This window comes from Odocoileus virginianus, chromosome 3, assembly GCF_023699985.2.
Source record: "Odocoileus virginianus isolate 20LAN1187 ecotype Illinois chromosome 3, Ovbor_1.2, whole genome shotgun sequence".
Taxonomy (NCBI): Eukaryota; Metazoa; Chordata; class Mammalia; order Artiodactyla; family Cervidae; genus Odocoileus; species Odocoileus virginianus.
The window spans coordinates 47,233,737-47,249,842 of record NC_069676.1 but is presented as its reverse complement, the minus strand read 5'-3'; the positions used below and the strand labels follow the sequence as shown (position 1 = coordinate 47,249,842).

At 33.7% G+C, this 16,106-nt stretch overlaps 1 protein-coding gene across 10 annotated transcripts in view; it reads right to left on the bottom strand.

The window, feature by feature from the left end:
- Nucleotides 1–4,063: 4,063 nt before the first annotated feature.
- MATR3 (matrin 3) overlaps nucleotides 4,064–16,106 on the bottom strand; it is a 38,166-nt gene continuing 26,123 nt past the window's right edge. For 7 of the 10 annotated variants that reach the window (XM_070465446.1, XM_070465449.1, XM_020908396.2 and 4 more), the window contains 13 exons: nucleotides 14,159–14,220; nucleotides 13,050–13,091; nucleotides 12,611–12,723; nucleotides 12,312–12,364; nucleotides 11,751–11,876; nucleotides 11,106–11,231; nucleotides 10,755–10,922; nucleotides 9,896–10,027; nucleotides 9,200–9,243; nucleotides 8,720–9,095; nucleotides 6,944–7,310; nucleotides 6,361–6,482; nucleotides 4,064–5,286 (listed from right to left, as the gene is read on the bottom strand). In XM_070465446.1, the coding sequence (XP_070321547.1) occupies nucleotides 5,236–5,286; nucleotides 6,361–6,482; nucleotides 6,944–7,310; nucleotides 8,720–9,095; nucleotides 9,200–9,243; nucleotides 9,896–10,027; nucleotides 10,755–10,922; nucleotides 11,106–11,231; nucleotides 11,751–11,876; nucleotides 12,312–12,364; nucleotides 12,611–12,723; nucleotides 13,050–13,091; nucleotides 14,159–14,220 (1,782 nt within the window). In that variant the 3' untranslated portion in view covers nucleotides 4,064–5,235. The remainder of the gene's footprint in view (nucleotides 5,287–6,360; nucleotides 6,483–6,943; nucleotides 7,311–8,719; nucleotides 9,096–9,199; nucleotides 9,244–9,895; nucleotides 10,028–10,754; nucleotides 10,923–11,105; nucleotides 11,232–11,750; nucleotides 11,877–12,311; nucleotides 12,365–12,610; nucleotides 12,724–13,049; nucleotides 13,092–14,158; nucleotides 14,221–16,106) is intronic. The other 3 variants (XM_020908397.2, XM_070465448.1, XM_020908399.2) reach the window with 3 other exon arrangements.

Below are 16,106 nucleotides of genomic sequence, written 5' to 3'. Positions count from 1 at the left end.
TTCAAGGAACCTGGAAGGTAATTTATCAACTTGAGGCTAGAAGAGGCATGAACAGAGGGAGTATAAAACCAAAATATTAATCTGTATTATTATTTATAATCTGTAGATACTGTCTGGATGGTGGTGATGATAATCTGATTGGAAAACAGTGTCACAAAAAGGAAGGCTATTGTTTGCCAGTGATGAGACATTGCAATAGAATCATCAGAGGTCCAGTGTTTTAAAATGCTACAGAAATTCTTGTACTGTTCAGTTCAGTTGCGACCAACTCTTTGCGACCAACTCTTTGCGACCCCATGAACCGCGGCACACCAGGCCTCCTTGTCCATCACCAACTCCTGGAATCCACCCAAACCCATGTCCATTGTATTGGTGATGCCATCCAAACATCTCATCCTGTCATCCCCTTCTCCTGCCCTCAATCTTCCCCAGCATCAGGGTCTTTTCCAATGAGTCAGCTCTTCGCATCAGGTGGCCAAAGTACTGGAGTTTCAGGTTCAACATCAGTCCTTCCAATGAACACCCAGGACTGATCTCCTTTAGGATGGACTGGTTGGATCTCCTTGCAGTCCAAGGGACTCTCAAGTCTTCTCCAACACCACAGGCACCAATAACTCTAACTTGAGATGGAAGGTGAAGTAGGATGCAGGAATCAGGAGAGGATGGTTATGAAGGCTCTCACTCTTTTCATCAAATGTAAAAATGTGTAAATCTTCTGTCTCAAACACTCCATGTATATATGAAATTGGAAAGATGTAAAGATAAGGATACTCATAGCTCTTAAGTCAAAATGGAAAAGCCCATCAATAGGGAATTGGTTAAATGAATTATGGTTAACAGAATGTTATTTTTAAATGGCTAGAATAGTATATTTTGTGTATGAAAACAAAAACTGACCTGACTTATAAAGGTCAAACTTGTAGAAAGTATATATAGAAAAAGGTTTTTTTAAAAAAAGGGTGATATGCACCTACAGATGTGCAGAATGTAAGGGCAGAGGAAATTCCTCTTTTGCAGTGTCAAGCCCTTCCTTGCTGGTTTTGCACAGCTTAGCTACTTACCATGAAATGGATCAGACATAACTTGTGCTTGTGAGCAGAATTAGCCACAATTAGGAAAATAAGTTAGGTTTTCACTAGTTTTTATCATCTACTACACTAACGACCATTTAAACTCCAATTCCTTTCCACAAGTTTTTTATACCAGAGCAGATTAAGGGCACACACACAGCATAAAATGATGTCTTCCCGATACAAGTGGAGGGGGGGGTATACATATAAAGACTACTTGGCAGTTGCCAAGGAAGTAGCTGATGAAAATTGATTTAACGACCCTGGCAAAACAAATAGGAATTGGTCCTACTTTTGACAGTCAGGTGCAATGAGTGAAATTGGAGTATTCTGACCTTGTCAAATGTAGGACACTCCTGTTGCTCTTGGTATATTCCATTTGGATCAGGTAATTAAACCTGTATACGAATGGTGCAGTATATAAAGCACAATAAGATGGTTCAAAGATATTAAACCTGTATTTAATGGCTACAATTTTTACTGTTAAGTTTCTTACTGGTGTGAACACCATTTGTTTTTTCTCTACTATATATAAAAGACTGCCCCCCTTCCTCTGAATTTTCATGTTCCCTATTGTGCATTTGGCTTTACAGAATTCTTAAAATGTATGGAAATTAGAAGGCCAGGGTTAAAGGCTTTAATAAATGTCAATACAGCCTTTTAAAAATTAATCATAGATTATCTAACAGTTCTCATGTGGAATTTTCTTCAACCTATTATCTCCTGATATCTTCACATTTTTTCCTAATAGCTAGTACCTTAATTGAGCTCTAGCTTCTATCAACTATAGTAATTCTGTAAGTTATATCTGGAGTGAACAGTATCTACTTCCAATTTTCCATTCACTTAAAACTTCAGTAAATTAGCTGCTCATTTTATTAATGTCCCAAGCTAAAGGGTTCATCACAGAAAGCCGTATTGAGGGCTCTGATATGGGTGTCTCCCACTTATAACTTTAAAAAATGCTTCATGAGGGATCCCAAATATTCTTTTTCAACATTTCCCTTACCTTTAGTACAGTAGCAAAACCTTCAAGCAATATATCTAAATCAGGCATCAGACCACAAGTGCCTAGCAGTACACTTCAGCTATAGGTAAATCAATCATTCTCTAAATGGTGGGCTCTATCCTTGACATCACCATCACCTGGGTAATTTTTGGAAAAATGCAAATTAAAATCAACCCTACACTCAGTAAATCAGAAATTCTAGGAACAGAGCCCAGTAATGTTTAAAATGAAGTTTCCAGGTAATTCTGCTACATTCTATCATTTGAGAATTAGTCTTAATTCACAGAAGCATTTTGTTTGTATACCATGTCTTACACCTGACATACAAAGGATGTGCATCAGATTGGAGAAGCACTTTAACTCCAGCTTAACAAACAGCTTAGCTCAGGGTCCTGGTTGGAGAAAAACTCAAATGTATTACCACCCAACAGTTGATCTTTAGGCTATCCTAGGCCATATTTCATGGAAGACAATACAGAAGAGTACAGAGCCGCTCACTCCTAGACTTAGCATGTATTATCCTAACCAAACTGTGTATACCGATTTTGTTTGATTTAAAAATATAATACACAGCATTCCTCTACAGATTTCCACTACATACAAGCCTCTTTCGTCAGTTTTTACTCATGTCATCTTCCAGTTCAAAGCCACTAAAAGTACACTGTGAACAGTCAGGCAAAAAAAAATGTATATTCTTCTGTTTTTATAACCTAATGCTGCCATACTACTTAATAGCGTGTATGTATGTCCTTTTCACCCTAAAGTGAGAGTCCCTCAGTCATGTCCAACTCAGTCCCTATTGTGACCCCATGGTCACAACATACATCTATGGAATTCTCCAGTGGATCTTCCTGACCCAGGAATCGAATCGCACTGCAGGTGTATTCTTTACCAGCTGAGCTACCACGGAAGCCCTTTTACCCTAAGAAAAAGGGGTAAAAGAATTCAGAGGCTGGATATAAGCTTGAAAAGTTCCTTATAATCTATACCATATAAAAATCTCTAGAAGTACTTATTTGGTACTCAAAAGCCAGAAATTCACATTCCTCATTTACAATTCTAAACAAAATTATTGGGTTGGTAAGATCTTATGAAAAACCTGAATGAACTTTTTGGTCAACCAAGTGTTTTTAGGATACACACTACTACAGCTAGCCAACTTAAGCCTTACCAGAGTCATTCTCACAGGCCGTATTTATTAGCAATGATAAAACTGTAAAACATCAAGTTTCCTTCACTCAGGATTAACATCTATTTTAAACTAAAAACTAAAATGGGAGTGGGAAAATTTTCTACTTTATAGTTGGTTAAGTGAAAAACATTCCTGTTAAATAAAGGTTTGTCATAATCTGGGAAATAGCTGTTAGAGGTTTATTCATCATTAGCAAATTATGAGAATTTCTACTTTCCAAACCCTAGCAAATGAAGATATTAAATATTCTTTTCTACACCTTGGTATATCTAACAAAGTAGGACCTATGAAAAAAGTTGACAAAAAAACAAGGGATTCCATTGTACACAAAATGCTTTGTATAGCTACTGTTAGTTAAACAGTTCGAATTAGAAGTTGGTAATTAGTAAAGGTCAAAATTAAACTGAAGTAAACTGGCAAGGATTTTTTGTGCATGTTACATTAAAGTGTCATTTTCCCCTCAGTGGTAGATCATAAAATTTCTTCCATTTGATACATCCTTTAATAGATCTAAGTGGTTCAAAGAGAATCCCTTAAATTCTTTTTAAATTAAAAATTTGCTTGACAATAATCTTTTAAATCAATTACCCCAACATATTTTGAAAGGCTGATAGAACTAATTCTTGTTATTCCATGTTATTTCCAAGTTTATTGTTAACACTTAGACATGTCTAAACGAGCTTTTGTCATTTGTCACCCTTAGCATTTTGAACTCCTAAGGTCTGAAAAAACTATAACTAGTCCAATTTTTAGTTATGTAACAGGAACAAGAAATCCACCAGCACCAAAAGCTTTAAAACTCAGATTTTTAGTAGTAGTTTTTAGAACACTCTAGATTAAAAATGGAATAATTTGTTAAAGCATGCAAGAAAGTGTAACAGTAAATAAAAACCACAACTGTGACAAATATATTGGTTAACACCTCAAACATGTATAACCAATGAACATGGCCTAAGTTTTTGTTTTTTATTGGTACTCACTTAAGAAACTTGAATCCACAGATATAAGCAGTATATAACCAGAAAGTTACAAGTAAACACAGATTATACATGCAAATTTCTGTTCACAAAGGTCACATATGCAAGTATATGAATTAGAAGCGTGCGTCTAAGATTATGGCCAAACTTCTTAAAATGCAGAAATGTAAAATTACATCCTGAAAATACAAAGAGATGGTCTACACACTTCAAAAATCAAATGTTGCTTATACCAGATGATGTATGACAGCTACAGGATTCAAGTGACAAGCAATAAGATCTCAAGAAATTAATACTGGTCAAAGAGAAGGGGAGTATTTTTACATTTCACTGAAAATACATTGACTTCTAGAATATGAAATCTAGCAGGAACTTGGGGGAAAAAATTACAAAATCTAAAGCCAATTACTTAATATTTCTTATTACCTAAACAACAACATGACATTGAAAGAAAACTGCACCTGCATTTTAATTACCAATCTCACATTAGTGAAGTTCTCCAAAAATGAAACAAAACCAAAAATGCTTCAAACTCCAAATGAAAAGTCTGCAAGGCTCAGATTAAAATGTGGAATGTTTCAGATGAAAGTAATAAAAATACAATTGGTTTTGTTCTTTATTGAATGGAATCAAAAGTTTTGACATATCTTTGAAGCTTGGAACTACTCAATTTCATCTCTCTGAATGCTTCTACATATCCTTCTTAGTGGTGCAAGTGTCTTTAGCATACGAAGTCAGTCTCTACAAAGTATTTCTGTCTGTTACCATTTTGATAAAACAAAAACAATTCTTCATTAACTTAACCGTATATGTATTTTTGCTATAACACTTAACACATGAACAGACATCTATTATCTATTATTTTTCCACTAAAACAAAAGAGTACAATAGTTTTCTTCTAACTATCAGTATTGTATTTAAAAAAGGTTAACATTTAAAAACAAAGAACCATTATTTTCTTTGAAATCATTAAGCTTCTTGCACATCTCAAACTTCCTTCTTCTGCCTGCGTTCCTCTGCCAATTTATTCAGAAATTTCTGAAAAGAAAAGAAAAAGTTACAAGGATTAAGTCACCTTAGTGAAACATAACAAATGGATTAACTACAAAACAAAATATTCTAATTGAAGTTTAGGGACCTCAGTCTAATTTAACTATAACCTTGTCAATATTTGTATGATCCAGTTACTCTTATCAAGCAGGTATAAAACTAAACTGGACACCACAGTAAGGCATGGGAAAAGAAACAGTAAAATATGAAAAAGTTACTTCAATGTGCAATTAAGACTAACTTACAAAGATGAGAAAACAAAGACCAAAATACGCACATAGAATAACTGCTGCTACCCCCAAGAACTTAAGATTAGTTAAATGACATGTATTTAATTCAATGCCCCTTCTTCTAAGAAAAAAGGACAAAATATTATTAAATTTCTGCTACCACTGAAAATAACCACTGCCCTTAATACTCTAGCAGCTTTATATTATAAATCAGTATCATCTTTTTTAACTCCTACTTTCAAGTTTTCCCTCATCTATTTCAATACTTGGTCCTTAAGCCACTAACTAAAACACCAAACTTCGAAATATCCAAACAGAAATTTGTTATTCTTTATTATGTTGTGCTTTATTAATTTTTCCTTTTACCTGTATATCCTTTTGGTCATAAAACTTCACTGAAGTGTCATTATTAATAAAATAATAATTTAAAGTCAATGTAAAAATCATTAAGTATAAAGGGATATGGCACTTTAAAGTTGAAAAAGGCTTTGTAGTATTTCACTTGACTTTCAGGCCTCCAGTATTTTCCAAATTAGAGAAATTACAGTCTAATAATCATTTGAGAATACTCAAATAACTCTTAATTATACAACAGAATTTGTAATGTTTAAATCTATAAATTTTGAAATTATTGAATTATCATTTAGTTAAGAGTGTATTCTAGAAAGAGGTTTAGCAGATGTTTCCAGAGTTCATCAAACTGCTCAAGGCCCATCAATAAAGAATGTTATCAGGATAAAGCGTGCTGGGTCCACAGATGGTACTGGTCCATAAACTTACGTGACTTGTTAGTTTTCACAAAAGAACTCTCCTCTTTTAGATTCAGCCTTACCTTTAATTTCTGATAATGAGGAAGGCTGCTGCAATGAGTATTCTTTGCAACTTCTTCATTTGTATAAAAGAGTGAACACAGCTTACAGTAAAACCCTGTTTTAGGAATCACATAGTCTATACCTAGAACACAAACATACATTCTTACAAATTCAGTAAACTGAAGGTTTTAATAGTGTTCTCAAATCTTTTTTTCCTGTCAATATAATTTGAATGAGTTAACAATTGTGACATGTCCAATATAGCCTACGCTAAAACAAAGCAAAAACCATGACATCGTTAATAGCTTGTATTTAATTGATGTTTAAGGGCCCACACCTAATTGTTCTCTTAAAAATGTTGAAATAGAACGGTGAACAAAACAAAAAGCAATGTGAAATTCTCAGAAAATTTTATGAGGAGAAAAAAGAACATATTATGGAATGGTAACAAAAAGAGGAAAAAAGAATGCTTCAAGTTAAGATTTACAAATTGTTCTACATAGAACTTCATGTTTTCAGAGTTTATGTTAAGACCAATTTAAAAATATCTTATATTAAGAGTTTGGGGAGGGTGAGGGGGAATAACAAAGCCTTAAATCTCACCAACAGGAACATTGGGTTGATATGGTCCAATTCTATACTCATCTGGGATTGTATAGTCCTCCTTGTTTTCATCACTTTGGCCATCTGCGTTTTCACTTGTATCTTTGTTGGTATCATCAGCATTCTCAGCAGATTCAGCACCTGGCTCTGTATTTTCCTCATTTTTAATTCCATTTTCCAACGCTGCTTCATTTTCTTGGTCAAGTTCCTCGATCTTGTCCACCTTAATTTCAACCAAACCATCATCATTTTTGTCACCAGATTTAAATGCCATGCCCGATTTACGAAGTTTCTGAAGTTCCGAATCTTCCTCATCACCAACCTCATCTAGAGTGACAAAACCTTCCATATTCCCTGGGAAACGACGCTGTTAAGAAAGACAAATTTACTCTGCAACAATTATCCTGCAGTATCCCTTCCATTTGCTTTACTTGAAGGGAAAGGGATAGCGTCTTTGCCTTCATTTTCTCAAAAAAAAAAAAAAAAAAAAGACTTTTCTTTCTCTCCCCCCAAATTTACTAGTCTTAAAAAAAAAAAAAAAACAAAAACTTAGCTTGTTTTAAAACTAAGTAATCCAAGGCTTCCCTTATAAAAGAGCAGAAAATAAATATGAGGACTTATTATGCTGTAAGATAATCAGAGAGCTGACTTCATGAAGTATCAATACGTTGAATGATGTCCTTTGAAGAAGGTATCTTATGGTGCAACTATTTTTATCACTGTGGTTTAAAAATCAAGCTCTGGAACATAACTGCTTAGATTTAATTTTTGGCTCTGCCACTTACAAGCAGTATGACCACAATCTACTTAATTTTAACATGACTCAATTTCCTCATTCATGAAATACGGATAACAAGCATCTGTGGCATAAGGTTATTGTAAGAATCAGTTAAGTAGCACACACGAAGAGATTAGGAAAATTGATGGCACATAATAAATGCTCAATAATTATCAGCTCTTAAGAGCACAAACATAGTACTACATAACTATCATCTATTTCAGCCAGAAAAAGAACCTCAAGGCTAACTTATTTGACCAAGCCATCAAAATTTAGAGGTAAATATTAAGTTTTTCTGGTAGCTGCATATATCTTAGAAGGAATGAATGAAAGAGGATTATAATAATCTCATTTCAAGACATTTACCTTATGGGGTTCTAAAGGCATTGTAAAGCTCTAATCTTTAATGGAGATAGTCAAGTACACCATGGGTCTTCTGATTTACTATTCTTTTACCATGTATATATTTTTATATTGCTATTTGCCTTACTTTAATATGTGACATGTGTTCTAGGAAAAAATGTTTTAAAACCTATTAAGTATCTAATCAAGGTTACATTTCTATAATAGGAAAATTCCTTAAGTTCTATCATTTTTGACATAATGTTTTAAGTGTCCTGGGTCAGTCACCCCTGGGTCAGGTCAGGTAACTTCCTGTAAAATCCATACCCCATGTTTAAAAAAACAAGCTGGACTATAATATAAAGGCTGCCTACTACTATTTACACACTACCACGACCAAACAGAATCATATATAGCTTTAAGTCTTTCTCCTTTGTTAACTAAAAAGTTCTCTGTGAACTGACATTTTTCTACTGCAGTTTAGTCCTATTCAATCTATGTATTGCAGAGTTTAGATTTCAATTTTTTTTAGTGATTCCTATATATTTCTTCCTAATATAAGTGACTAATTCTATTAAATGTGACCCTAAGATAAATAATTTGAAACACTGATCTAGTTTTCTACTGAAACAAGTCAACATAAAACCTTCTTTTACCTTTTTAAGCTTTTTCTTTGCAGCTCCAGAAGCACTGGCATTTGCATCTTTTTTCACAGCTTTGTCTGAAGGGTCTTTTTTCCCATCAGATGCCACATCCCCTAAATTAGCAAGATCTGTTTCATCTCCCACTGAACTGCCACTTTCTAGCAGTGCTGCTGCTTCTTCTTCATCTACAAGTAGCTCATCTTCAGACTCAAGAAGCATGTTAGGCTCCTGTTCTGCCTGGTCATCCTTTGTATCTTTTTCACCATCTTCACCTGACTTCTCTTCTTGTTCTTTACCTTCAGCAGTACTTTCAGTCTTCTGGGAACCATCTGTTTTGGATTTCTTATCACTTGGAGATTCTTTGCCATCTGGAGAGTAAGATCTTTTCCTGAAACCAAAACATACACCTGAATTAATTCTACTGAGTTGGAAAACAAAGGTTTAACATACTAGTGTATACAGAGACACACACACACACACAAAATGAATTACCGGGATTTATCTTTTTTGAGTAAGTCAATGCCTCTGTTGGGAATCTAAAAGACAAAATTTTGCCAGTTACATAAATGTATTTGATTTCGTATTTAATTACCCAGTTAACTAATAAACGATGACCATCCTTTATATATCAATTAACCTTATTTAAACCATACCTAAGACTGTAAGCTGCCTTAAAGCTATTAATTCATTACAACCAACATTTCAAGGGAAGTGAATAGTAAGCTTTTTGACAAAGCTTTTCAAATAAAACCTTAAGTAAAATAGATAAAAACAAAGATACTTTATACAGACATCAATTTAAAAACTTCTGTATTAATGAAGACCAGAAAAAGAGAAAAGATTACTCTTTCAATAACTAAATCCTATATATGTATTAATTATTTACTTATTTCTGGTCATGCTGGGTCTTTGTTGCTGCGTTCTGGCTTTCTCCAGTTGCAGTGAGAGGGGTTACTCTTCGTTGAAGTGCTTGGACCTCTCACTGTTACAGAGCATGGCTAGAGCGAGGCTCAGTAGTTGTGCACAGAAGGGATCTTCCCAGATCAGGGATTGAACCTGTGTCCCCCACACCACCAGGGAAGTTCCTAAATCCTATATTCTCAGCATGTAAAAATGTTAATAAAAATGTCATGGCTTGAAAAGCATGAAAATTAGCTTTATAAAGAACCTGAATCAAACACTACATACCCTGAGTACCAATTTTTTGTATTTTTCAGACAGGTCAACTTTTACACATCTCCCTTGAAACCAAAGGGCCTTTTTCAAACAGTGGTCAACCATTGCCATTGCATCTTCTCTGGTCTCCATCTCAATAAAGGCCTGGGGCAAGAAAAAAAAGAACAAAAAATTAAAAAGTAAAAGTTTGGAAGGATACTCATGAAGCTACAAAAAGGCTAACAAAGAAAAGATGCTCTACTTACCATTAATTTTAAAAATGAAAATCCATCTATTAATTAAATTTACATCATTTGAAAAGTCTGTAATATCCAGTGTTTATAAAGCTCTTACAATGCTAGTATGATTGTATACGAGTACTATTTTTTGAAGAGCATTTGGCACCGCCAAAGAAAAGAAATCAAGTATCAGGATCCACAACTTCAATTCTGAAATTGTATCCTTCAATTATATGCATAAATTCACATGCCACAAAATCCACAGCAGCATTAATGGCACAGCCAAAAAACTAGCATCTCTAATATCCATTAATTAAAGAAATTAAATTCATCACAGTTTACTCAATGGAATCATGTGTGAAGTGGAAAGTAAGTTTATTATAATCCCATTTGAAGTAAAGGGAGAAAGTATACTTATATACACAAAGGAAGATCTTTGGAAATATTAGCCAAACTAGAGAAAAAGATCTTTACTTTCCACTTTATTTTCTCAATATTCTTGAATATCTACTATGACTTTATAAGAAAGAACCAATCCACTTTGGCCGCCAAATTACTCTCCCACCCCCTCACTAAAAATGAGGATGTTATAAAACAAAAACTTAAAAAACTTTGAGAAATCATCTTTTCCAAAACTTCTACATGTATATTACCTGACTTTTCATCCTCATCAGTATATAATTCTTTATTTTCCCATAAGGCTCAGCAAGCTTGAGGACAGCACTGTCAGAATAGCCAGAATGAGGTAAGTTGCTGAGATGTATCACCCGTCCAAGCTCTTGTTTTTGATCAAACTTCTGGTCTGGCTTCCCTTCAGGTTTCTTTAATACATAGGAGGGAAAAAAAAAACAAAACAGAGGAAATCAAATGTTAGTATGTCCTAATTATTAGTCAAGATTATCCTAGATATTAGCAACAATTTTAAATAGCTATAAGTTAGTAAATAGTAAAATGAATACATTAAATAACTGGTGATACCAATCTGGAAAAATAGAGATTATTACCTTTATTCTCTTATACTTCTGGGATAAATGAACTCTCACTGGCTTGCCAAATACTAATGCTGGGGTGGTTGTATAATAATCCACTGCAGCCTGAGCATCTTCTGTGGTTGCCATTTCAATAAATGCCTAAAATTAAAAAATATATGTATTAACATTTCCAAAAAAACAACCCAATTCCACACTGTCCAAAGTCTTTCCAAAAATATTTAATCATTAAATAGAAAGCATTTTCAAGAACCTGAGAAAAAAATAAAATCTCTAATTTCCTATTTTATTAAAGATCATCTCAGACTTTATTACTTTCACGACACTATCATTTATTATGCCTACTGAATTTGAAACAATAATTTGGCACCATTTGGGCAGAAGTTTGAAATGTTTTTCCAAATAATTATGTTTCTATAGTTTTTACTATAGCAGTAGTGTAATAAAGACAATGTAACTGCTTAAGAATCCCAATGTCTAAAGTTACTAACAATCTATCAGTACTAGAATTTATTATTGATTAGCTAGACTATTGGCCCTTTCCATCATTACATCCCACATTGATGATTTAAGCTAACGTTCTTTTTTCTAATACAAAATAATGTATTCTCTTTAGGATATACTTTAGTGATGAATAAATACTACACACTTAACTCATACCTCATTAATTTTATTTAGAATAAGATGATTTGAAATAACTCCAAACGGTTCCACCAGTTGTAATAGTTGATATCTCAAGTTTTTCCCTCGCTGGAAATCCATGATGTGAACAACTCGGCTAGTTTCCTATTCATTAGTAAAAAACCAAGTTAGTAAATAAATTTCTTTAGAAGCAATACAAAACAGTAAAATATTAAATCTTTTATAATCTACAGTCAATCAGAACAAATTAAGCAAGTATTTAAAATAGGTTACTGGGACAAGCCTCATAGTTTCAGAAAAGAGTGTCTGCACTAATATTTAAATCAACTACTGTTATGTAATTAGATGGCAAACTTAACTATGAACCAAGGTGAAATCTCTAGACTGTGGACATATAAAAATGAAGTTTTAACTCTTATCAGAACCACATATAAAGCCTACTGGTTTTCAAACTAAAGAAATCTTTCTATAATAAGGACTACAACAGATTCAATTAGCAAGGATTCAAGTCAAATTACATTTCCCCAAAGAACTAATAAACACAGCTAATACAGTAAAAGGAAGAGCTTTATTACTGACCACTCTGCCTTTTTGCATGTGTCTTGGTCCTTGCAGGTTTCCATTTCCAGCACCTTTATGGGGAAAAAAAATATTTTCAGTCTTAAATTTAAGTATACTTGTCCTACCAGGTTATTTTAAATGAAAAACAGACATCTCTCCAACAGCAAAAGGACATTACAAATATATGTGTATCATGTATTCTCATGAAATGTCATCTTTGAGTTACATTTCAATGACACTTCTTTTGCCTAAAATCATTGCATTTAATCTTTATGATAAAAGCTCTTAGGGAAAGGTAACATGAATTTCATAATCACCCAGATTTCCTCTTGGTCCAACTGCTGGTCCCCCAAGATGAAATGATGGGGGTGGAGGTCCCAGAATTCCCGGGGCTGGGTTTGTAGATTGCTGCAACATGAATGGATCACCCCTGGGAATGTGAAAACATAAATACAAAGTATGAGAAAGAGGTCCATCAAAAATAACTAAAATTTACTGCTAAACATTCCTTGTGTGACTATGATTTCAATATTTGGGGGCATTTAGGCATGAAGTAACTAGAGGAAAATCTATAATAAAAAAATAAAAATTACTACATAAAATAGTTTCTAAAAACTATTTCACCCATGGTGACTTTTAACAAACTCATATTAAATAAATAAATAAAGAAAATATTGTTAAAAAATGTGAAAAATTTAACCTGAATTCCTTACATTGACCTCCTTTACAAACAACAGCTTAAAAAATTTAACTTACATTGTGTGTCCTGTATCAGTGTCAGGATTCCATTCTGGGTAGCTTTAAAAAGATCAGAAAATTAACTTTAAAATAAAACTGCTCTTTTCACAAAGTAGCCTTGTTTGGCCTTTAAAATAGATTTATTAGTAAAGTTATACAGCAGTGTAAGTGTTAGAAATATTAACAGTTTAAAACATGTCATACAGATACTTCCAAAGGAAAATTTCAAATTAATCCAAATGAAGGAGAATTAACTTGTTCTGTACTGCTTAAAAATGTTAAGTAATGTAAATTGCAATTAAAATACTCCCTTATCTGTTTTTTTTTTTTTTTGGGGGGGGGGGGTGTCAGGAAGGGTCACACGACTTGTGGGATCTTAGTTCCCTGACCGAAGATTGAACCCTGCCTGGCCCATGGCACTGAAAAAGTGCATGGAGTCCTAACCACTAAGCGTCCAGGCATTCCCTATATTTGTTAATTCACAAAGAGAAGAAGTGCTATATGAGGGAATGGAAATGTGGGTTATTTAGGGAAATAAAGATTGACCACAGATTTTTTTTTTTCCTCCAACATTAAAAACAAAGAGCAGAGCTGAGTTCTGGCACTAGACAGAAAGGATAGCCATAGCACAGTGTATGTGAAAATGGCCACCCCAGTGAACAATGGGTTTCATGTTGTTTAGGTAGGGAGATTCTTTACAAATTCTATTCTAGCAGCTTAAACTCCAGCACAAGTGTCTCAAAAGCAAAAAATACATCCTGAAGGGTTTTGCTTGAAAACTTGTTACTTCTAGTATAACTTCCCCCTTTTCTTTAAGGAAAATAAATATTTTCTTTTTTCTTAGAGCACATATTATTGTTACTGAAAATGCTCTTATGAATCTATGGTATGTATCAATGGCGATCTTTAGGTCTCTTAAAAATTCTTTCAATTTCAAATAACAAAGTACCACTACCACTCCATCTAATATTCCATGTGCAATTCCAGACCTAAACGTTGTTGGACAGTGTCAACTATTCAGTAATAACAATGTGGATATTACAAGTAAAGGATGAATTCCCCGAAACCAATCAATGGCTGTTTCTGACACAGTTAACTGATGCTTTAAAGGTATTTCAAACTCCTACATTTCAAGAAGAAGCTGGCATCGACGACTGTGACTTGCTCCATTGATATGTTGACTCCACTCCTGTAGCAAAGTAAATTAGTAGAATTAACAAAACTAAGATTTCTTTTCAACCATTCAAACTCTAGGATGTTAATCTATATGTCTATATGCAATTATCATAAACTGAACACCTGACCAGTCACTAATCACACTTATTTAAAACCATTTCTCTGAATCCTTGAAGCTTCATCCTGCCCTCAAATACGCCATGCACATTCTTGGAAAAACTGGTAACTTGGTTAACAAACTAACAGACCTGACAGGGAAAAGATAAGAGTTAATAAAGATGAAGAGTAGTAACTGACTTTGAGATCAGTAGGCATATTAATTTCTGCTGTAGACAAAACTGAAGTTTTATTCACATATTATTAGAACTGCTTTCACAGAACTGATAAAATATCCATGCTTATATCACTTTTTAAGAAAATGTATACTGTAAGTATGAATAATTAGTTAAAAATAGTATCTTTAATTTCATCCAGCCTTTGAGGTATGTTGTAAGTGTACTATAGCCACAGAAAGCAAAGTTGATTCAACAGGAGTGACTTTTCTAGGAAACACTCCCCAATTTATCGAAAAACCTAAGCTCCCATTGTATTTCCCAAAATTAGAGAAATAAATTTCAGGAATGTCCATTTCTAAATTTTAGGAAGGAAAACATTTTATTTCTTCAATATTTGCTTTATGATTATTTTAAATTTTGAAGGGATTACCTTTTCCTTTACTTTATCCAAATAAACTATCCTTTCTTTAAAAATCCACATGTAAATGATCAGCATTTTAGGCAATATAAGAAGAGGAGTTAGGAAAAGTAGGCTTTGCTGCCAGACTGCTTAGGTTCAATTCCCAAGGTACCACTTACTAGATGTGAATCCTTGGTACAAGTTATTTAAAAACACTGTGGTTCAGTATCTTTCTAGGGTTTTGTGGAAAGTAAATGAATAATAAAGGTAACCTGTTTATTGGAACATTGCCGGGCACATAAGAAGTGCTAATAATAAGAAACTTTTTAATTATAAAGGAAGAAAAGCAACTATTGTTATACTGCTTATAAAGCTATCTTGTTTTACAATCCCCACTTTACAAGTATTATTGTTTCACAAATCCTCACAAAATAAGGCAACTTTTCCAAGACTCATACTACCTGAAACATTAGAAAGTCCTTAAGAGGGAGTCTCACTTAGAGCTGAATTAAAGGAACCAAATTACAAGAGATACCATTCTGAAGTTTTAAAAAGTTAATTTATAAATGGAATCTAATTTTTAAAAACCTAGTTTGAGTGTTTACACACATTTCTTTGCCCTACTAAAATTAACTGAAATTCTGTGAATGAGGTAAAATGGAACATTTCAACAGAATGGTACTGCTAAGAACTTGGGGAGCTATCTTTCAAAGTTAGACTGTCTTTATGGCTAACAGTTAAGGAACTGGAAGACATCTGTCCAGCTGGCTCTATAACCAAATGTTTGGGGTATAAAAACTTTCTATTTGCAAAGCAACAGACCACTGATTTGTTGGAAGCCACTTTAAAAATGGCTGTAATCAAGAGGCACCACAGGCAAAGTTCACAAAATTCAGAAGCAGGATTAAACAAATATGTTAACCAAGAATTTTCTTAAAGCAAACTATTCAGATTTAAAATATCCTTGAGAAACAGTGTGTTCAGAGAGGAGTAAAAGTTACCCTATTAGGCATGCTTCTAATTAATAGGAGATGGTAAGGCTATCAGTAGACCAGAAGTTATTTATATCCAATCCCCCATGATCTTTAAGGGCTCAAACTTTTGAAAGTGTGGCTGGTCTTACAAAGTACTAGAAGGAAAACCAAGATCAAAGAATCAGTTACACCTCCCAAACCCACCATTACTACTCTGCTCTACCATAATGGGTTTTTAAAAAAATCTGTA